The sequence below is a fragment of the Protobothrops mucrosquamatus genome, unplaced genomic scaffold (assembly GCF_001527695.2).
Source record: "Protobothrops mucrosquamatus isolate PMUCROS unplaced genomic scaffold, P.Mucros_1.0 scaffold_99, whole genome shotgun sequence".
Taxonomy (NCBI): Eukaryota; Metazoa; Chordata; class Lepidosauria; order Squamata; family Viperidae; genus Protobothrops; species Protobothrops mucrosquamatus.
Genome location: NW_015386175.1, coordinates 1,067,535 through 1,090,824, shown reverse-complemented (window position 1 = coordinate 1,090,824; position 23,290 = coordinate 1,067,535). Strand labels below are relative to the sequence as shown.

The window sequence follows — 23,290 nt, the reverse complement described above, 5'->3', positions numbered from 1 at the left end:
GACAGTGCCGGCTGGCGACCCCAAGGGGGAGGGCCTTCTCTGTGGGAGCTCCCACCCTCTGGAATGAACTACCCCCAGAGATCAGGGTGATCCCTGATCTCCCTTCCTTCCGCCGCGCCCTTAAGACATGGTTATTCCAGCTTGCAGGACTGGCCTAGGGAAATTTTTAGAGGGGGTTTTAATTATATTTTAATTAGATTATAGTTAAATATTTCCTTTTAATTAATTTTAATCCTGTAATTGTTATCTGTGTATTTTTAATCGATTGTTAGCCGCCCTGAGTCCGCAAGGAGAAGGGCGGGATATAAATTTAATTTAATAATAATAATAAATAATAATAATAATAACCTAGAACTAAAGAGAAATTTCCTAGTGAGAACAATTAACTAGTGGAATGGCTTGCCTTCAGAAATTGTGGGTGCTCCATCACTATAGGCTTTTGAGAAGAGTTTGGACAGCCACTTTCTAGAATGGTATAGGATAGGGTTCCCCAACCTGTGGGCCATGGCTCATGCTAGCGTCGCAGCCACAGGGCACGAAAACAGGATGCCACACCTCGGGGCGCAAAAACAGGCCGCCACTGCGGGGCGGGGCACAAAAACAGGCCACCGCTGCGCCTCGGGGGTATGAAAATGGGATGACAACACGCCATGGGGTGTGAAAACAGGCCGCCTCTGGGCGTGAAAATGGGCACCACTGCATCGCAGGGCGCAGAAACGGGGCGCTGTGCAAGAACAGGGCAGGGCTAGTGAGTATCATGCGGGCACTAGCTTCGCCCTGTGTGTGTTGCATGTAAAATGCTTCCCCCTCCCTTTCCCTCCGGTCCACCAACCAAGAAAGGTTGGTGACCTCTGGTTTGGGGTCTCCTGCTTGAACTGGGGGTTGGACTAGAAGACCTACAAGATCCCTTTATTATTCTGTAAAGATTCTGAATTCTGAGCTTTTTTTTTACTTCCCAATCTATCCTAAAACCTTCGGATTTTTTATCCAAGCTCCATCAGGTCCAACTTTGCTTTACTTTTCAAAACAAGCCGGGATCAGCTATGTGCTACTACTTAGCTAGTTAATAATTATTACAGTATAGATAACTACTATCTAGTTAATAATTTCTACAAAATGTCAGCTTGTTCTGTAATGCTTTGATTTACAGCAGTTTATGAAATGTTATTGGCGAAAGGGAAAATGTTCATACTTTGTAGGCTTATTTTGAAATAAGTTACACACAGCTGAAAGCATTATGAAGTTTCCTCAAGTTGAGCTTGACTCCTGGAGACCAGATGAAAACAGTACATCCATGTTATCCTCTTGGCAACATTAATGAAGATTTGCCATTCCCTTCTTCTGGGATCTTGTTTGACTTCTCAGTCTAGTCTTAGTTACTAACCAACTCCGCTTAGTTTTTTCAGGCTCATCTAAGGTGTCTGGCACATGATTTGTGTTTATTACACAAAGACTGAACAGAGGGAAAAGAAGGTTCTTGTCACATCACATATATCAGAAATGCAAGAATGTTTATGTCAGACTCCAGCAACAGTTTTGTGAATTTCAATTTAAATAAGTTATTAACTCTGTCTGCAGCTCTTGCATTTTATCTCCTTCTGACCTTGCTGTTTACTATTTCCTCCTATCATCTAACGTGTGTGTTTGTGTGTGTGTGTATGTATATGATTGACCCATACTCTTCATTCTGAAGTTATCATTTTCATTCAGGTTAATATTCTGTGTGTAAAATGGTGGTCTATAAAAACTTCGTGGCACAGATATCTTTATTGTTTTTAGTCCTGTTAAATATGTAGTCCTACAACATAGGTTTTAAGAAAATAAGAAACCAAACTTGTTGACTACATTTTTTTGAGTTGCTAAGAAAATAGATAGCCTGACATTGCTTTTTTTTCAAAACCATTAAAAGATTTGAAAACCATTGTTGCAAAAAATTAAAATTGTTGTTATCAGAAGATTTCGACCAATCAAGATGTTAGCTGTTGGTTAGTTCCATCTTTTCCCCAACAGATGGTATTAACATGAAGCAAAGCAAAACACTTGAGTCATTTAAGTAGGTCTGTTAACAGATGGCACCATGATGTGGTTATATTTTTCATATGTAGATTACATCAAGGTATTCTTGATGGAATAGATGGTTGGTCAAAAATGAACATAGTTCTTTGATCAAATTCATACATCTAAAGGCCTGCTATTGTCAGCTTTAAATTAAATTAGATATATTTGTTTGTTTGTATCCTGCCTTTATTATTTTTACAAATGACTCAAGGCAACAAACATACCCAACACACCTTCCTCCTTCTATAACAGCTTTGTGAGATGGATTGGGTTGAGAGAGAGGGACTGGCCCAAGGTCACCCAGCTGGCATTCATGGCTAAGGTGAATATCAATATCTGCTATTTGCAGTTAGCTGTTTGTTGAATATAAATTATATTCTGCAAACAAGTGTTAGCTTAGACCAGTGATGGCGAACCTTTTAGAGACTGAGTGCCCAAACTGCAATCCAAAACCCACTTATGCATCGTCGAGTGCCGGGTGGGCGTGGCCCATTGGCTGGGCGTGGCCCATTGGCTGGGCATGGCTGCGGTGGTAATGGCAGACTGGGTGGGACTAAAAAGTTCAATCAATCAATTCCAACTTTGCAAGATCTTTTTTTTCCCCACGAGAAGTTGAAATTGACTGATTGAACCTTTTTTTTTTTTTTTTTTGCACAAGGCAGTGGAGGCCTAAAGCGAAAAGGTTTTATAAAACCCAGCTGAAGGCCTAGGACTGGGGCGACGGCACGCGTGCCCACAGAGAGGGCTCTGAGTGCCGCCTCTGGCACCCGTGCCATAGGTTCGCCACCACTGGCTTAGACCATGTTTCCTTGTAAGATATCTACCCTTCGAGCATTCATTGATTTTATGCATTCCTTATAGGGAAAGGAGATGAGAATTTCTGGAGTGATCTGAATGTTCCAGGATGTATACCTTTGACACATGTATCCCATTCAATTTTTGCTGTTGCCTTTTCTTAAGAAGTTCTTGCTGTATAAAAACAATGGTAGTGCAATCTTACATATAATTTCAGGGAATCCTGAATTTCAGGGAATTGTTCTGTAACTACAAATGTAAGCATGAAAATTGCATAATCCTAGAAAAAAGTGTTTGGGGATGTTGAAAGAGTTGTTGTGCAAGGTAGCAAGGACATTGGAGAGAGTTTATACCTATTGAACTTGTAGAAGATGTGATACTGCCTTGTTTGGCATCACATACTCTTCATCTGTCTGTCTGTCTGCTTATAATTCTGATATTGCTGCTGCAGCAAAGAGCAGCTCATGCCTCTGTTTTAGGCTGTAGAGATTAGCGTCCCCCACTGATAATTAAGCAAGACTGTCTTGTGCATGGGACATTCACAGTTGATTTTTCTGTATTGGACTTAACAGGAGGTGGACTGCTGTTAGTAATTAAGTGCTTGTGGTTATAAAAATGCTTACCACCAGTGATATGTGGTTATGCACATGAACATCTGGCCACAGATGTTTTCCTAATGCATGGCAACACTTGTTGCCAGATGCTGATAATAGATGCTGTGGTCTTTGCTTGCATGAATGGTATGGTGGAAAATCACGATAGTAGCATGCTAACTCCTTTACAACTTCTGCCCAGTAAGGTTGCATGAATGTAGCCTTTCTATGAGCAGCTCCTATTTTGCTATATCTGAAAATGGCTGTCGATAATCTTCATTTTGTGTGTGTGTGTGTGTGGGGAAATGTGCTGTGGAAACCCCCGATCTGTGGACCAGTACCAGTCCACGGCATGCCAGCAACCGGTCCACACAAACAAGGAAAGCCCCATCCACAGGATGCAGGCAGCACACAAAACCACGCCCCCTCCGGTCCATGGGAAAACCTCTCTCCACGTAACCGGTCCCTGGTGCCCAAAAGGTTGGGGACCTCTACTTTAAGGAACATTCGGAAGGCTTTGGTTGTTAATACCAATACCAGAGCTACTAACTGATGTCAATAAACCTTCCCTTGAAGAAAAAGGCTTTTCCAGCTCTTTGGATTTAAAGGGTCCTTAGAATAGGTCATTGGTTTGCTATGCATACAGTTGCCAGAAGCTTCAAAAGCTGCAACTCCTTTGATTAAAACAGAACAAATAGCAGCTGCGATTAAAATGTAGCACCACTTGTTCCTGTCCGGTGTCATGCATTGTTTTCGTAAATGTTCAGCCATTCAGGTTCTCTCCCCCTCTTTCCCCCAAACTTCTTCCACTTCCTCTGCAAATGTGTCTAGAGAGCAAACCGGCACAATGCTTTCAGGACAGGTAGCTAACAGGGTAATTTATGTTTATGCTGTAAGTGGATAGAACAGCCAGTTTTACTGGTACAAAGGAGTTCAAACCCCTGGATCAACAGGCATGCTAACTTGTTTAATATGAATCTGGTAGTAGTAGCAGCTAGAGACAGATCACTGTTCTGGAATAGGCCCAAAACCTGTCACAACAGCAGGGCAGGAAGGTTTTTCTCTTCCATAAATTGCTTTGGCTTCTCTTTCCAAGCAAAGGGTTACTGCAACTGAACCATTTAGTAAATAGGTGGCTGCTCTATGTCTTTGCCATAAACGTGTGTGTGTGTGTGTGTGTGTGTGTGTGTGAGAGAGAGAGAGAGAGAGAGAGAGAGAGAGAGAGAGAGAGAGAGAGAGAGAGAAAGAAAAAGAAAGAAAGAAAGAAAGAAAGAAAGATAGTTCATATTTCACATTTTGGCTGATTCTTGCTCAGGAGTAAGGGAATCTCCTTTAATAGGCCGTTGTGTGCTTGCAAATAAAAACCTGGCAGCTTCTGGGTGACATGGAACGGCAGTAAGAATACAGAAAAGAAGAACTGAATTGTGGTGGTGGGGAATGTTGATTATTCATTTAGTATTTATACAATTTCCCCTTCCTATTTTGTAGTGTGGCATCTTTCTGGGAGCCCTGCTGCTTGTTTTCTGTTCCTGGATGACTCATCAATCCTGTATGTTCCTAGTGAAATCAGCCAATCTCAGCAAACGTAGGACCTATCCTGGATTAGGTGAGCATGCTCAACCTGAGGGTGGCTTCATCCCAGTCTTTCCTTCCCGTTTCCTAATTTACAACTTCATACTGGTACGGCTGAATTGTTCACCGTGTATAAAATGGGTCCCTTCCCCACGCCACCAAATATTTCTCTTCTCCTTTCTGTAGCAAACATTCTTAGTGGACAGATTTAATTCTTCAAAAAATGATGTAGGATGCTTCAACTCAACGGACTAAGAAGAAGGGAATGGTCCAAACAGAGGTTCTTCATGTCTGCTATACATTGTTGGTCTCTGCTCAAACCCACTCACTTCCCCTGCCCAGCATACTATTGAGGATGTTGGGTTCTGCCAACAGAGACCCTAGTATGGTCTTCTTGGAGAGAGTGCTTATGGCAGCTTAAGGGGGAGGTTAAGGGAAACAGTGTTCCAAGTTTCAAGCAGCCAAGAACACTGAAACATCTGCAAGATTCATGTGTGGCTTTTTGGCAAGGACCAGCAGTCCTCTTCCTCTTAGTTCGCTGTTAGGTCTTGGCACCAGGATCACCATCTATTTTTGACCTCTCCTCTGATTCCCAAAGATTGAGGGGTGGGCGAGTGGGTGGAACAGCGGAGCAGAGCAGATACGTGGCCAGGCCTGAGGAGTCAAACATTTCTGCTTGGTATGCATTCTCTTGCTGGAAAATAAGTCATGAGCCGCGGTGGGATATTCTCTCTCAAACCTTTCTTTCAAGCGGCTGCTCCAGAAAGGCAAATGCCTTTACCCATTTAAAGTTTGCTCATTGCAGAGGTGGAGTTTGTCTCGGGTGGGTGGGTGGCAGAGGTGAAAGATTCTCATGACAGGATATGCTGTTTTCTGCACACACACACACACACACACACACACACACAGCTGTAACCCCATCATGTGTTTCCTGAGGTGCCTCTTGGGGAGTCAGAGTGGGGAATTGGCTGGTTTCTCTGCTGAAAGGAGGATTTAAAGCAGTGTGCAGTCTCCTTAGTGACTGCTGAAAGACGGCTACCCCCGGTTCCTCTGTTGCCCGAGGCTACCTCATTTAGCTGCACAGTGTAAGCATTGCAAAATAATGTCCATTGGCAGTAAGAAAAAAAAAACCCAACAAGACCTGTGGTCTTGAAGGTTAAACCTTAATGGCAAAATATATGCTTAATTATAACTCTTTTCTCTTGAGGGAGAGGAAGAGGAGGATCAAATGTAGCTCTTCCTCCTTAACACCAGATGCCCATAATCATTGATTTCCCCTTCTGTGTCACAATAAGTCTTTATACGCTTCCCCCTTTTGACTGAATACATTAAGTCCTGTTTACCTTGGGTTGCCTGCCAGGAATAAGAGGTTCCCTTCAACTTTCTAAAACTAAGCAGCTTAGAAACACAGAAGGGTCAGTAAATGCTTCCAAACTTTCTGGCACATAAACATTGGTGCGGAAAGAAATAGCTTCCCCTTTTTTTTTTTTTGCCTGCCTTTGCCCTGGGAGAGATGCCATCAGCCAAAGTGGGGAGAATGCCTGGGAAAAAGGCATCCCTTAGCCCAAGGGAAGGCTTTACTGCTAGAGTCATCCTGATGCATCAAGGTTGAGCAACTACACACAGCAGCCTTTGTCATTGCCTTTCTTCTACACCGGTCCAGCTGCAAGCGATCCTGGCAGAACCTAAGCTGATTCTGTGGGAGGCTTTGGCAGCTTTGAAGGATGCATGAATGGTTTACAAATTAACTTAATTTAAGCTACGTCTTCCGGAAGAACATTCAAAGCTTTGGCTACAAGAGCCAAAGCAGCCAAGAAACAATAGGAATAAACAAAAACACCTCTAAACATTATTTGGAAGGGGGTTGAAGGGTGAAGGAACATTTGTTATGAGTCCAACAAATCAGCAGTGTTTGTCTGTTAGAAACTAAGAACTATGTGTTTTACATTTATTTTTAAACCATTGTGGAGCTATGAAAGGATAATTTAAAATAACTTATCCTTTAATGTTGCCTGTGTATGTTCTAGGTTTAGACGTGGAAGTTATAACAACAGTGTCCAACCTCAATTTATCTTTGTGAATTCAGGTTCTCCTGTATATGTGAAAACCAGAATGTCCTTTCTCTAAAATTATGCTGGTCTGTAACTGTAACAAAGATTTGATTGATACTCTAGAACATTTCTTGCAGACATAGAAATAACCCTGTACACCATCACGATTCTGAAGATAGAGAACATCATTTGCTTAACAATTCCCCACATACTGCCAAGTTGAAAGACAAGTCCATTTCAAGAAATGGGGCTGGCTGCGCTGCAGTTGCTCCTCTTAATGGTACAGCAAAGGTGGAATCTAGCTTTCCTTGGATGAAGTTAAAAGGGTGAAGTCATTTTCTTTAGAACCAGATTTGGAGCTTGCGTTCTCATTTTGGCTATTTGGCTTGAATTTGAAGAGATCTGAGATTGGTTAGCACCTCAGTAGAAAAAGATGGGGAGGGGCTGCTTTGGGTACACTGCCTTAAAGGTGTATGAAATAAAACAGGCAAGGTATAAATGTGTATAATACCTAACACATACATAGTGGTACAGGTAGTCCTCGGCTTACAACCATTCATTTAGTGACTGTTTGAAGTCATAAAGGCATTGGGAAAAGTGACATGACTATTTTTCACACAACTATTGTAGCATCCCCTCTGGTCACATGGTCAGAATTTGGATGCTTGGCAACTGGCATGTCTTTATGACAGTTGCAGTGTCCTGGGGTCATGAGATCACCTTTTGCCACCTTCTGACAAGCCAAGTCAATGGGGAAGCCAGATTCACTTAACAACCATGTTACTACCTTAACAACTGCAATGATTCACTTAACAACTGTGGCAAGGAAGTTCATAGAATGGGGCAAAGCTCACTTAACATCTTTCTTGCTTAGGCAATTTTGGGCTCATTTGTAAAGACTATAATGAATATATTTTACTTTGATTGAAAATATTTTAATTATACGTTATAAGTAGGTGTTGGGAGATTTGGAAGGTATTTTACTTTTATTTATATATTTAACTTGGTATAAGCTAACTAGCAGTTTTAGCAGTTAAAAAAATAAAACTCTTATTTACCTGGAATCAATATTAACCATGATTATAGAATTCTGTATGACTGAAATTGTTAAAAAGCAATAAAGAGATATGAGGGCATGAAGTTACATTTGGGATAGATATTCATATTTAATATATGAGACTAAAGCTTAATATTTTCCTCCCCATTATATCTGACCACCTTAAACTTTGGGTGTGAACTTAGTTGAAAGCCATCTTCACCCAGTTATGAAGCTTCTTTGGATACTTTGGGCCAGTCCCTCTTTTTCAGCCTAATGTACCATACAAGATAGTTGCTGTGGAGATATAATGAGGGGAACCCTCATATGTCCTACTTTGAACTTTCCAAGGAAAGATCTGATAAATGAAAAAAAAAAAAAAAGTATCCACAGTTATCAACTAGAGGGCAACCTCTTCCATCTTGACACCTTTTAAGAGGATTGGACTATAGTATTAACCAACCACCAGTAGCCAGAATGCTATTATGGTTATAGTGGCTAGGAATAGTCTGGTAGTCCAATGCATCTAAAGGTATCATCCCTAGTGTGGCATCTTGATTGTAATGATCACTTGCTACCGTAGGTACTAGCCAGTAGGAATAACTTGACCTCCTAGGACCTAGAACAAGGGGTGGGGAACTATGGCCCTTTTATGACTTGTAGACTTCAACTCCCAGAATTCTGAGCTGGCTCAGGAATTCTGGGAGTTGAAGTCCACAAGTCATAAAAGGGCTATAGTTCCTCACCTCTGTCCTAGAACATTACTCTCCTTAGTTATTTCCAGTTTCTGTCAGAACCCTTCTGTTTATTCTATCCACCACTTTTCCAGTTAAGAATTTCCCCCCCTAACTTTACTCCAAAAACTCCAAATTCTCTTCTGAAAGATTGCTATTTCTCATGCTATTGCCTAGTAGTCAGTTGGTTTTCTTCTGACACTGACGAGATGTCCAACGAAAATCTGAAATGATGATGATCTTGAGCATGCACAGATGAATGAATTTGGTTTATTAACTTGTATTTACAGCTGGGTTTATTCCTAAGGACTTGGTCAAGTAGGTTCTTCCTTTTCTTATGACAAAAGCAGGCATTTATTCCTAAACATCAGTGGGAGGTTATATGGTCTGGCTTACATGTTTAAATAACTGCTCACAAGCAGTTTTTTTTTTCATGTGAACAATAGAATGCCAGAGAACATTTGTATAGACAATCCCAGTGGCTACTTGCACGAAGAATAAAACCCAGATTTCTCATTTCCAGCACACCCATTTAACTCAAGTAGCTACTGTGATCTTCTGGAAAGACCTCCCATGAAGTTATACTGAGCATGCAAATTGACCACCCATGCAAGTAACAATTTCCATAATCAGATAATGTATGAACTACCTCTTGAGTGTGTGACTTACTCAAAACTGTTAGTATTACTCTCCAAATTTCCTAAACGCCTTTCTAAAGCTTCTCTACATTGAATATTAAACAAATGACTCCCTCTGTCAGATTTTTTTTTTGTTTGTCTTTTTTGGAAAGAGGCAGGGAGGCAGAATTTGGGCAAATTTCTTTCCCTGCCAGCATTTGGTTATTTTGGCTCTTTTTACTTTCTTCCACGAAAGCATGTGAAGATAAGATTCTCGAATCAACAAAGTTGCTAATCCCTTCTAGATTGTATGTTTAGACTTTTATAAGGCCAGAGAAAGCAGGAATCTAAAACGTTTGTAATATGAGCCCCCACCCCAATAATTTGTGGAAACAAATCATTAAAATTTATCTTAAGGCTTCACTTACAAGTTTGCTCTTGGGACTAATTTTTCTCTGGCTATTCCATATTGGAGCCAGGGAAGTAAGTCTGCTCTGTACTTAAAATGTATACATTCACAAACATTTTTAAAGCAAAGAAGAACATAGGAAACCGATATTCACAAATACTTTCCTTGGAAAGCTAATCATTGAGACTTAAATTGGAATTGAAACACGACAGCATATGAAAAGTAAAGCATAACTGAGCATCCAGGTTTGTGATGGCCAGCCAACTTGCCACTCTCAGCTAAACTGGGCTTGCATCAAAATTCTCTTTTGAAATAAATTCGAATGACTTTTCTGTCCACCCTCCCCTTCCCTACAGATTTACGGAGGATGAACCATCAAGGACATTTTCCTCAGTGGGCCTGCCTTTGTTGTATTCTGTTTTCTTACTTGTTTTAATTGAAAACCAGTGATTCTTTTTCAATTGAGAAATTGATTTCTAAGGAGACTTTATCCTTGGCCTTTTATGTTGTGTGGGGAGATGCTTTCTCTTGCCTTTATCCTCCTTCTGTTACATTCCTGAACTGGGGGTAACTATTTTTTTTTTTAAACAACAACAAAAAACAACAACACCGATTTCCCCAAGAGAATAAGTACATTCTGCAAAGTGAGGTTGAAAGCCAGCTGCCCTCTGTAAACATTTCACATGAATGTGGCATTAGTAATGGTTCCAGTTAAAAAGGTTCTCTCTCGGAATTGGAGGTGGTAATTTTCCTCTTACCCTCATAGTCAAATGGCTTTTGAAAATGCAAGCTGAGCTTTCCAGAGCAGTAGTGATTTCAAGGATGTTGATTGTTTTGTGTGGCAACCAACGACCAGTGTATGAAATGGGGAAAAAAAAAATTCTATCAGTTAAATCCCTTTGGTGTGGTGGTGAATCCTGGATACGGTCAGGGCGGTTGAGCATTCTGGGCACCCATCTCGGTCCTCCCCTCAGCAGCACAAACTGGTTCAACTGCAAAGGGGGCAGGAAAGAATAAAATCAGGAACCCCAGTGAAATTTTGCACTGCAGTAACTTCGAGCCACACAATCTCTTAAGGCTTGCATATTTTCAGTGCTGCCTTTCTTCTTTTAATGGTTACCATGTGTAACTCCTACTTAGTGCTGTTGGGTTGGGGAGGAAGGGGGGGTGAAGGAGGGAAGAAGAACCTGTTTTGAATCTTTCTTCCAAATTTGTTTTTATGTGGCTTCTGATTTGTGAATGGTATGTCAAGGGAGGGGGGGGAAGGCCCAAAGTGGTGGTGGGATGGAACCAAACTAGCAAACCCTGCCTTCTGAGTTGCTTCTGGTGAGTGATATTCGTTTTATACAGGGCCACGTTTTGAACACATGTTTGAATAACAAATTGTGATAATGTGTTTTCCCCTCCTCACTTTTTCTTTCCTTCTAGCCTTCCACGCCTATGGAAAATCTGGTAAAATGCTTGTGGAAACCAGGTACTTATTTTTTTACTCCTTTTGCTGCTCAAGATTCAAGTATTTCAAATTTTTGTTAACTGTTTAATATGCAAGTCATTTTTATCCCTGATGTTCTGGTATCTTGTCTATAGTTTCATTTTCTTTTTCTACTTAATATCTCCTTTTGTGAACTTGGCATATTTATCCAAGTAAGTATGGGTAAGTATGGCAGGGAAAGCAGATAATGTATATCCCCAAGTCTACTTTTTAAAAGCTCTTCCTAATTTCTCTAGCCCTCAGCACTGAATTGCCAGGAATGCTGGGAGAGAAACATACTTAAAGGTTCAGAGAAAACATTGTAGGACAGTACTTCTGATTGGCGGAAGGTATTTACTCATGAGAATGAATTGTCTGCATTATAGATATGTAGGCCTTCCATCTTCTATGTATCCAGTTAGCCATTTCAACCATGACAATATAGTACATGTACAACTGTTCCCTTGTAATCTTATGGCAGTTCCCTACATTTGTTAAAGATGTTCTTAATCTTTTATTTCCACTTTTTTCTCACAAATTTGGTTAAGGTGGTTGGCATAAAGAGCTGTATTTTCAGCTTCAGTATTTTCATGCTGAAGACGGTATTCCACTTGAAAAGCTCAGGATGCATAAACATCTTTGCTGCCCATCCAAGTCTATAAATCATGTTGTGAACTGGTTTTTCACATGGGGAAAACAGTTGAGTGGTCCCACTTCAGTCGAAGGAGAGAGCTGTGAATAATTCAGTAGTGTCTTTTTATCTTGTTTGTGGTTATTTCCATCTCTGTAGAACACGAATAACACTGGTCCACGTTAATGGGTTTGTTGACAATAATATGGCATGATGCTCCTGCCATCATTTGAAGACCCGTACTTCTTCTAATAACTTTTCATTTGTAAAGGGAAATGTCCCTCACAGATTCTCAGCATTGTTCACAACAAGCTTGAATTTTAAAAGAGGAACTTCGACTTTTTCCATATATTATGCTTCTCAAAATAAGAAGAGGCATTGACTTGGATGATAGTTTGATACGAATGGGCTGCTTTTTATGACTGAGATTGTCAGTCTGTCATATGTCAGGAGTTTGTCTGGTCATGTGATCCTGGCCTGCTTCTTTACGGTATCACCCAGCTTTGAACTGTTTTGAGAGATGCCTAAAAATATTCTCAGGACTTCATTGCATTTACTCTCTCATGTTAGCAATTGCTATAATTGCCATTGGGGTCCTATGCAGTCAGAAAAGAGAGGGGAAGCGGCCCATGCTTTTGTGACAGGGAAAGTGCAGGAGCTCAAGGAATGATGTCCTAATTAAACTGCTGTCTGACTTGCTGCCTAATCCACTCTTCACTGAGCAAGGATTGGCTTCTGTTTGGACTTTGATTGTATACTTGATGGAATTCCCTAGACTATTCTAAATATGTTTCTCACCCACATACATGCATATGCACATGAACATCCCCATTTGTACATACAGGTGTCCTTTATTGAAAGTAAATAAATGAGTAATATATTTCTCCCAAAATAAAACTTACATCTTATATCTGGAAAAGCATACATTGCTGATATGCAGCAATCTCCTTGCTTGACTGGATGCTTATTGTCTCTTCTATTAAAGTCTCATTCAGCTAATGCCTCACATTTCCTTTTTGACCTGAAACTATTTTATAAAACAGTTTCGTTGCATTAAAACAGTTGTATGTATCTTGATATCTGCAAGAGGAAGGAAGGAAGGAAGGAAGGAAGGAAGGAAGGAAGGAAGGAAGGAAGGAAGGAAGGAAGGAAGGAAGGAAGGAAGGAAGGAAGGAAGGAAGGATTCTAAGGCCCCCCCAATTTGCTTATTACTCTGGAAGTGTACAATATAGCACAAAGAAGCACAAACAGAAATAGAAAGATGGAACAAACATACACTAAAAATAATACTACTTTGGTGGATAGAGAAACACTATTGTTTTTTAAAAATGTTTATCAGTACTTTTTCTCTTTTATATGGATGCAGCAATCTATCCCCATATCTGCAGAGAAGCAAAATAGTTTTAGGCTACCTCATTAAAATGTGCCACATGAGAATGAAATTGAGAAGTGCTTCATTCCAGGCCTACAAAGGAGAGGAAGAAGACATGGCAGTAGATGTTATGCTGGGCTACCTAGCCTGTGCAGGAGATTCTTTGGAATGCTTAGGTAGCCTGTGAGGATTCTGGAAGGTAATAGTTAATATTAGAATCATTAATATATGCAGGCCCCTTTAGTCAGTATTGGCTGCTAGCAATATTCTTGAGGCATGCCAAGCCATGGCATCAATATGTTACTATTAACATCCAGCAGCCATTAGTAAATATAGTTTTCCTGGAGTCCTGTCATGTCTCAGTGGTTAGTTCCTTCCCTTGAGATACATTTTCTTTAGATCTGGTGATACCAAAAGCTAGTGCAATTGAGATGAGTGTATGGTTTCCAACTTATTTCTCTCCACTGTGTTTGTAGGAGCCCACATTAGGTGCATGAAGAACAGGATCTTGGTATTGGGGGGGGGAGATACCCTTCAGTATACATAATTAATGTTTCTTCTGAAACTGCCCTGTTTGCAAGATGGTGAGAAGACTGTTGTCATCTAGGGCATTGGCAGTGGAAGATGGCTATATTTAGAGAATTTATGAACACAGATCCCACATGAATTCAGCATTTAGCACATAGGTAAATAACAGTTTTATTTCACATTTTTCTAGAATGACCAATCCATTTTGTTTTTACAGTATGATTGGATTGATGCTGGGGACCTGCATAGCTTTCTATGTTGTTATTGGAGACTTAGGATCAAATTTCTTTGCTCGATCACTTGGACTCCAGGTAAACTTGCTTTTTTTTAATGACCTTATCAATAGCAAATTAGATCAGTGCCTCTTTCATATCTATACATAGGATAACATAGGACATATGAAATCCTGATTTCACGGCTACTACTGAATAATGAAATATCTGGAAGAAAATCAATCTCAGAGAGTACCAGGGACTCCACAGTCCAACCTTGAGCTACAAATATTCTCTATTATTGATAACATAAGTCATATTTGAAAGCTTGTCTGAATGGTGTTCAGGTAGTATACACAAGCTGCCTGCCATTTTCAAAATTAATAGCCAGTACACAAACTGCAGAGCAGCCTACCCCCTCCAAAAAAAACCTGATTTAAGGCTAATTAAGTGCATTTAGTGATAAAGGTTCATTCCTAAGAGTATTCTCTCTCCCTCCCTCCCTCCCTCCCTCCCTCCCTCCCTCTCTCTCTCTCTCTCTCTATCTCTCTCTCTCTCTCTCTCTCTTTCTCTCATAGACACACAAACACACATCTTCCTTCCTTCCTTCCTTCCTTCCTTTCTTCCTTCCTTCCTTCCTTCCTTCCCAAATGTTTGTATTTCCTATTCATCTAGGTGGGGTGAAGGTAGACCAGGATCATGTGTGTAAATCATACTGACTTACAGTATGTTAGCAATGACTTCAAATGTTTAACAATGGCAGTATTAATGTGACTAACCTTTGCACATTAAATTATGCTGGAGAATTAAGAAATCCCAGAAGTTTAGGATGCTTCTTCTGTTTTGTTTTATTTTTTAGCAGAAATGGGATTATTCAGACATGGTATTTAAAACTGATTTCAAATTTCAGTATTATGGTTGTTTAATAAAAACAAAGTAGTTTTTGCAAAAGAGAAAATTGCTTAACTCTATTGTATATTTCTCATAATTTATCAGCAAGATTGTCTCTGCTTTTAGTTTACGTAGCCGTTTCATTTATGACTGATCTCACCTACCAATCCTTCCCAATTATGGGAAGGATAATTCACACCTCTTCTAAGATTTATCATGCTTTTAACTTGAGGACAAGGCAGAACTGGACCTATTACTGGATGCTGAAGCAGTCAACAGGGAACTTCCAGTTCGAGATGCTGAAGTTTGTAGCATCAAATATTCTGGGGACGGAATTGGGTAAATGAACAGGGTTTTGTAGATGTATACCTTCGGATCTATCAGCTCATTTGTTAATCTCAAACTGTCAAGTAGGAATATACAACACGATGGTGAATAACCTGGCAAACCAGGTCAAGAAAGTGCAGCGTTGATAGCATATCTGCTGCTGGCCTTTTCCATGCAGGAGCAGTTTAATTCCCAGTGGATAAATAGGAACCAAAGAAGTCCCTGTAGGAGGAGAGACAAGCCAGGAAAGCTACAATGGACATTCAGTAGCATTCAGGCATGGTTTTTATCTGCTCCGGCCTGATGTAGTTAAGCTCTGATTAAGGACCTAAGCAGCTAAAAAAAAAAATGCATCATAAGCAAAGCCAAATTAGGTATTAAATATTTTGAGGCATTTCCAAGTTTCCTGCTATAATAAATATAAAAAGCTGCTGGTTAATTTTCTGGGTCAGAATTTCCAAGACTCCCATCGTTTCCCTTTTTACAGCAAAGTTAGTTTTCATTTTATTTGCTGGAAGTGCATAAAAGATATTCAAATAACGTGTTTGGATTACCATTTAAAACAGGCAGCGAGCCTTTGCTGTAAAATGATTTTGATAAGTACTTCATAGAGCAACAGTGGCACCCAGTGTCTGTGTGGTCTCATCACACACGCTCTGTGAGAAGCAGCTTTCTTGACGTTCCAGGTCCCCCCCCCCTTCTATTTGTTTTCAGAGTGAGTCTTAACCTTGGTCTACAGCAGAGTGGACGGGCATAGAATGTTAATTTTGAATACACTTTCTTCCTGGGAGTGCTGCCTGTGTAATTCTGCCTTTCTTGATGTGTGGTAGTCAAAGTGCAACACATGTGAATGACATCTGATTGAAGAAGGCTGATGTAACTGTTCCTCATGTTCATCTTTCAGGTGAGCGGCGTATTCCGGATCCTCCTGCTTTTTTTCATCTCCCTCTGCATTGTGCTCCCGCTGAGTCTCCAGAGAAACATGATGGCTTCCATACAGTCCTTCAGTGCAATGGCTCTCATTTTCTATACGGTGTTTATGTTTGTGGTCAGTATTAATGATGGGAAGCTTTTGTTTTCTTCAGTCTGGTGGTTAATTCCTTTGTGGGAAACCACGATGCATAGTTAAATTCCAGGGTGCCCAAACTTTTCATGTGGGTGGGCTCTCCGAGGACCTTTACAAGGAGGCCTGGTCTGTTTGTTGGCAACAACTCATACTTTTTAGGGTTTAGTTTGAAAAGCTTTCTCAATTATTGGCACTACCTAGTAAGGGAAGACCACTACCAATAACAGGGATGCTATTTGCTCTTATGTGCAAACCACAGGCCCAGGAATGTGTCTCCCATATGTTACTCAAAGTTATATATTCTTCTAGGGAGATCCTGCCATGTCCTCATTTTCCAGCAAGTCAGCATTTTTATAGTAGTGTATACAATAGGATCTTAGGCCACACAGATTGTCAGAGGAACCCCTTAATGCTTCCTTCACTTTTTGTTTCACAGTGTTTAATCAAATGCTTCCTTCAAAGCTTTCTCATTGACGATTTGCCAGAGAGGCTGCTAACAAAATTCCCCTGCAGTAAGGCTCCTTACTCAGTTTCTTTCAACTTCTCACCTCTGATGTTGTTCCTCGGTATTCCTTGCTTTATCTTTGTCTCTCTGGCCATTTTCATCTTTGTTTGGGAATACCATTTATTTATTTAGGAACATTTGAAATGGCCTCAGGCTTAAAGACTTGAAAAGACTTTAAAAGGCTTAAAAGACTCTTCAGCGGTGCGCAAAAAGTGACAGCTGAGCCTCAGCGCTAGAATAAACACATACAGTAGGTTATAATCATATATTTGCATTTGATTATATGAAATAATTATACATATAGACATATGGCGCCAATTGTTTCCATCAGCTAGAACTCGGGGGGCTTCTTTAGAAAGGTCCTGAAGGCTCTAAGAGTGGCTCACTGTTCATAGGAGGGGAAATTGCCCAGGGAATGCCAGTCTTGGGTCTCCCTCCTCCATACTTGCGGATAGGTGGGCATCTTTGGCCAGCATTCCCTGAGTCACATAATAGCCACCTTCACGGTTCCCTGTTGTAAATACTTGTGCAGTTGGTACATCAGCCAAGCTGGTAAGGGGTATAGTGCCGTGTTTTCTTAAGCTACAGTTTAGAATCAGAAGACATAGGCATCCTTAACAAGCTACAGTGATATCAAAATAATAATTCAGGTATCATAATATTGGCAGCCAACTGATAACAATTATATACTAGACTAGAGGCTGACATCTTATGCAGGTATGTTAGTCGCATTATTTGTGCCATGACACACATATTGTCATTTCCATTTCCATCACCCTCACCATCACCCAACCTGTAATGATCTCGGATTACCTTGATAAAAGGCCAAATAAAAAAGGGTGCCTTGTAACAAAGCTTATAACAAAATGGACTTTCTTTTTGTTATGTACCAGCTATGTGTTTTCTGGATTGCTCAGTTGGATATTAAAATATAATTCCCCCCCCCAAAAAAAACAAAGAATATTGGTTCCTCCCAGTAGGCAGCTTATTCTAAGATGGGGATGGGAGGCCAGGGAAGAAGGAAAGATATGGCATGGAGGGAAGGAGAGACCAGCATAGAAAAACAATTTTCTCCCATGCAACAGTTGCATTCGGAACTAGCAGTTCAAATTAGGGGATATACTATAACCGCCTTGCCAGAAGTAGCAGATTTAAAAGAGAGAAGGAGGTGGCAGGTGTCTAGAGAAAGAGCAATGTGCAGTACAGTTCCTTCCTTGCCAAACTGGTGCTGGGGGCTTAGAACACATAGTGTATTTGGGAGGCTGTTGGCTGTTAAAGTTGGGAGAGCTCATTATTACCAAAAGCTAGAAATACAGAAAACCCCCTGAAAAAGAGTGGTTGGTTAGGAGATGGAAATGTATAAAGTTGTTGAAAGGACTTAATACTAGAAATGGAAGGGATTGAATGCCAGTGAAGGGATTTGCATATTTTATCAAGCATCCAGTTGAGAACATTCAGTTGGAGGATAAGCAATTCTTGCACCGCCCTTTCCTTCAGGACCCAGAAACCCCAGATTTCCCATACATTTGGTGCGCTGTGATGCAGACCTAGGAAATGTGGCGTGGTGAAATACAGTATCTGCTTGTGAGCTTCTACTGTCCCTTTGCTGCTTCCCGGTTGCCGATAAAGCTGATGCAACCTGGGTTGTCAGTCACTGGGTTGGCATGGTGTCTCTGGTTGTCTAGATTGTAACCTCTCTTTTCTTTTCCTTGGCTACAGATCGTGCTCTCTGCTTTCAAACATGGCCTCTTTGTCGGGCAATGGCTGCAGCGGGTCAGTTATGCACGCTGGGAGGGCATTTTTCGCTGCATTCCTATCTTTGGCATGTCGTTTGCCTGTCAGTCGTAAGTACCAGCAGTCCTAGCTGCTTGGAGATTGTGGGGTGGAATGAGTTTTTTTAAGGGCAAAGGGTCAGGATGGCCTGTATGGGATAGATACCATCTGGTCCCCTTGTCTTGATTTTAATCAAAATATTTTACAGCCCACTGAGGTATAGCATCTGACTGGGTTGTGACCCTTTTGTTACCTAGCTGGGAGAGGGAGTTATATTTCACTCTGGACTCATTGTACTTAAAAAGCTTCTTGTTCATAGGAGGCAAATACATCTCCGGTGTAATTTTCCATTGGCTTTAATGTCTGGTACTTGGGACAGTATTGACCCCTGTTCTTGAGATGTAAGAACTTTAAGCTGAGATAATTATTACCATAGCAGGCTTCCAATGTTTGCTTAAAATGAGTTTTGTGAACAACTTTGTAACATAATGTTTTCACAGAGAATATTTAAGGAAAAGGTTCTTAAGTCAGCTTGATCTTTTGGATTATAAAGTCCCATTTACCCTTATAGAAGTAGGATGGGGTTGACTCCAGGAATTGTTTTGGTATGTTGCACAATGCAAAGCCTATTCCGGAATTTGGTTCAAATCTTTCAGTTCTCATTTAACACATTTACACATCCCTTACACAAACACACAATTTTTAAAACTTCCCAGTATCGGACTCGAAATGTAAGTTCCTGGCATCTTCCTATACAGAAACCCCAACATTAGAAATGATGTTTTTGTACCTTATGGTTTCCTTTGTTCTGTTCTTCACCGTTCCCTCTTTCCATTTTCTGATTCTGCCATTCTTTTTCCCCCCAATCCTTCAGTCTGTCAGTAAAAAAAAAAAAAATGGAAATCCATGCTGCATGCTGGCATAGTTTATTTTGGATGAAGAACTTAAAAGATTTTTTTTTTTTGGGTATAACACATGCCTGCCCTTAGTTGTCATATTTATTCTTGTGGCAGATGTAAGCTTTCATCCACAGATAATTCCCATTTCCATTTCCATTCTAGTAGCAATACTTCTACCACCCTTTCATTTGTGGCTGGACTGAAAAGTGGCCCAGTGAAACCGTAGAAGTGTGTGTGCTCAGTTGAGGACCTAAAATGGACCGTTAGCACTAGCTTTGATACAGCTGGACTCTCCTTCTCCCTCCTCTGCCCACTCCCCCAATTATGCTTCTCAGATTTAATGTGCTTCCCTCCGTTTTAAGTGTCTCTGCTATAATTGGTGACAGAAGGGTTGATTCATTCTTTTATAGCTACCTAGTTACCACAGTGGGGGTTTATAAAATCCAAATTTGTCCTTTTTCTTGTGGTGGACATTCAGCAACCAACCTTCATTTGGTGGGAGTTGGAAACAGCAAAATTATATGTTCCGGACTAGTATATTCACATATCTCTCTAAATATAGATTACTACACCGCTGGTGTGGCCAGCCAAACTGAAAGTTAAATCCTATCAATTTTCCCAAGGGCAAGAATAACACAACGTTTCTTGGCCTGTGTGACGTCGCGCATGGATGGATGCCGGGGTTGCCAGGCTTGTAATAACTGACCTTTCAGTCGATTCACCCCCAAACTTTAAGAAGTGTTAGGTAGAAGCAAAGAAGTAACATGCGTTATTGATTGGCCACTTGCTATGGCTTCTGAATGCACAAGTATGCTTTGCTTGTAGAGTTGGCTGTCTCTGGCAATAAGGTTTGTTGTCATTGCCAAATTCAAAGAGAAATGCCTTTGCGTCTCCTTCCCCCTCCTCTCCCTCCGCCACTCGTGTGTGTGCAGCATATGGTTTAACAGACTGCACAGGAGGCTGGGAGCCAGGAAGCCTAGAAATATAACATTAGCTCTGCTGCAGCCTTCCTGTACGACCTCAGGATAGTGTCCCTGTCGTTAACTCTTTTGTAATACGAAGCTCTACTGGTATAAGCTTTGAATCAGACATTTCAGCCAGAGGTATAGAGATGGGAACCAACTGGAATGACTGGCACCGTTCTTAGTTTGGTGTCATTGCTAGTGCAATATGAATGGCATATTAAAGAATTGGGAATGAAGACTCTGCTTATTCTCTGCATCGCATTTACCTGTGGCTACCCACATTTATGACCATTTGGCCCAATTTCTCTGTTAATGATCTTTAAAACAGTAATAGAAGTGCATTTTCCATTTGCTTTCTAAATCTATGTTTCTTTCATTACATGTAAGTTTATTTACTTACATACAGTAAAAGTAGAAATTGAGAGACAGACAGACACACACACACACACACACACAGAGAGAGAGAGAGAGAGAGAGAGAGAGAGAGAGAGAGAGAGAGAGAGAGAGAGAGAGAGAGAAATACAGAGGTCCCCAACCTTTTGGGCACCAGGGATCGGTTACGTGGAGAGAGGTTTTTCCATGGACTGGAGAGTGCGTGGTTTTGTGTGCTGCCTGCATCCTGTGGATGGGGCTTTCCTTGTTTGTGCGGACCGGTTGCTGGCATGCCGTGACCCTGTACTGGCCCATGGACCAGGGGTTGGGGACCCCTGGCGTAATAGATGTGATATAAACATTAAAAAAGAAGACTGGAAAGAACAAAATTTGGTAGAGAAAATTTTTGCCATATGTATCATTTTGGGGGGAAGAGCAGTTTTTAATTTAAGATTTGCAAAAATTCACTTCCTTACTTCTTTTTTCATAGCATGGTAGCTACACTCAGAGTCATTGGCTGGTGGGCAGCCTTAGATATTGAAGTACATGAATACATGTGTTTCTCTCAGGGAATTACAAGGGACACATCCCACTTTACAGCTGAATTGTAATGCTGGAGGAGTAAGCCTCTATCACAGTGTTTCTCAACCTTGACAATTTTAAGGCATGTGGACTTCAACTCCCAGAATTCCACAGCCAGCATTGCTGGCTGTGGAATTCTGGGAATTGAAGTCCACATGCCTTAAAATGATCAAGGTTGAGAAACACTGCTCTATCAGATGAAGCAAGATGCTATCTAATTCTGATCAAATATTCCAACTGTTTCATCCTGAGACGTCTGCATTTTACAGAATTAGGACTTTTCTCTGAGCAGCGTTCTCTCCTGCCCAGAAAAATCTAAAAAAAATCCTGCAATTTTACCTTTTCAAAGTTCTACCAGGCAATTGGATGTTTATGTTTAACAAAATGGAAAAGTGGTCACCAAAAAAACAACAACCCCAACTTCTTTTTTTTTTCCCTTCACCAAGAACTATTTCGGGCTCCGAGGCTGCTTGCTTGTGCTATTTTTCCTCCTTGTGCTCATCTTGGAAATAGAGAGATACATGTAAAGGCATTTGGACTAAATACTCTTCTTCAGTTTGCCCTGAGGGCAGCGTTCTGTGATTACAAGTGTGGTGAAGAATCCCTGAAGCATAAGGAAATGTTTATCAGACAAAGGTTTCTGCTCCCAAATACCTTGATCTTGACCTGGCCTTCAGGGTGGACATTTCAGCTTTAAAATAAAATCTGTGCACAGCAAGGTGCACTGCTTGTTATGCATCTTGGCGTCTTGATTGGCAGAGAAGGTTTGACTTGCACATCTGATGGGTTTGAGAGTCTCTTTTGCTTCTGTGTCTGGGAAGCCAAAATGTCTGGGGGCCTGTTTATACAAAGCTGGGGTGGTGAGGGACTTCTGATCTTCTGTCTCTTTGAACCACCATCTTTTTAAAAAAAAACTCAAGAGTTTCCTCGTTAGATCGGACCAAAAGCTCTTTTAATCCAGCCCCCTGTCTCCCAACAATATCCAGGCAAATGCCACGGGGAAGTTCACAAGGAGAATATGGTGGCAACAATAATTTTACGATTTGTTCTTTGGGATTAGGCAAGTCAGAAGTCCTTTGCCAGGAAAGTTTTATTTTCACTCTGTATTGCATACCCAGAATTTCACAGAATACTTTCATATTACTCGTCCAGCCTCAGAACAAATGAACAAGTAGAATCAAGAAGATTCATGAACATTCACATTTTACTTTAAAAAAAAAAGAAGTGAGGTAGGCACTAAAGAGCTAAAGAAGAGGGGCCCATTCTCCCAGTTCCCCATTCTCTGAAATGGTTCTCCTTATTAAAAATCAACTCTGCATCCATCAAAATGGTGGGGACGGTTTTAATCAAGAAAAAACAGGAATTAAAAAAACAACCTTCTCTTAAATCAGGGGACAATGCTTGCTATTAATATTTTTTAAAATGCAGGATATCTGATTTGGTTCATAGGCTTTAAAAAGGAATTTCTCATCAGCACCTTCCCCACGTGCATAGCTGCCTGGGTACGGGCTGTGTTTCAGGATTAGTATGTAGTTTGTTCTATAATTCTGGGCTTGCGGCAGAAAGATACAAGGTTTTGTCCTTTTTTATTTTTCCTGAAGCCCTAGTAGGATTGTTAAGAACAACCCAGCTGGGACTTCCGGTGGCAGGCGATTTCGCTGGTCGCAGCTGTTTGCTGCCTCCCGCCTGTTTTGCGTAAAAGCCGGTTTGACAGCCAGCATCTGCTGTCAAACGGCTTGATACCTTTCCCCTGGGCATAAGGGGATCGGTGAGCTGCCCGGGGTAGGAGTTGAGTTCCCGAGTCGTCCTATACGGACGATGTAGGCGAGAA

General features: G+C 40.9%; 1 protein-coding gene across 1 annotated transcript in view; it reads left to right on the top strand.

Annotated features, from left to right (window-relative positions):
* Positions 1-23,290, top strand: part of LOC107286736 (putative sodium-coupled neutral amino acid transporter 10) — a 37,389-nt gene that overhangs the window by 6,089 nt on the left and 8,010 nt on the right. Inside the window, exons 2-6 of the mRNA XM_015815154.1 lie at positions 4,935-5,052; positions 11,294-11,339; positions 14,085-14,178; positions 16,202-16,345; positions 18,588-18,712. Coding sequence (XP_015670640.1) covers positions 4,935-5,052; positions 11,294-11,339; positions 14,085-14,178; positions 16,202-16,345; positions 18,588-18,712 — 527 coding nt within the window. The remainder of the gene's footprint in view (positions 1-4,934; positions 5,053-11,293; positions 11,340-14,084; positions 14,179-16,201; positions 16,346-18,587; positions 18,713-23,290) is intronic.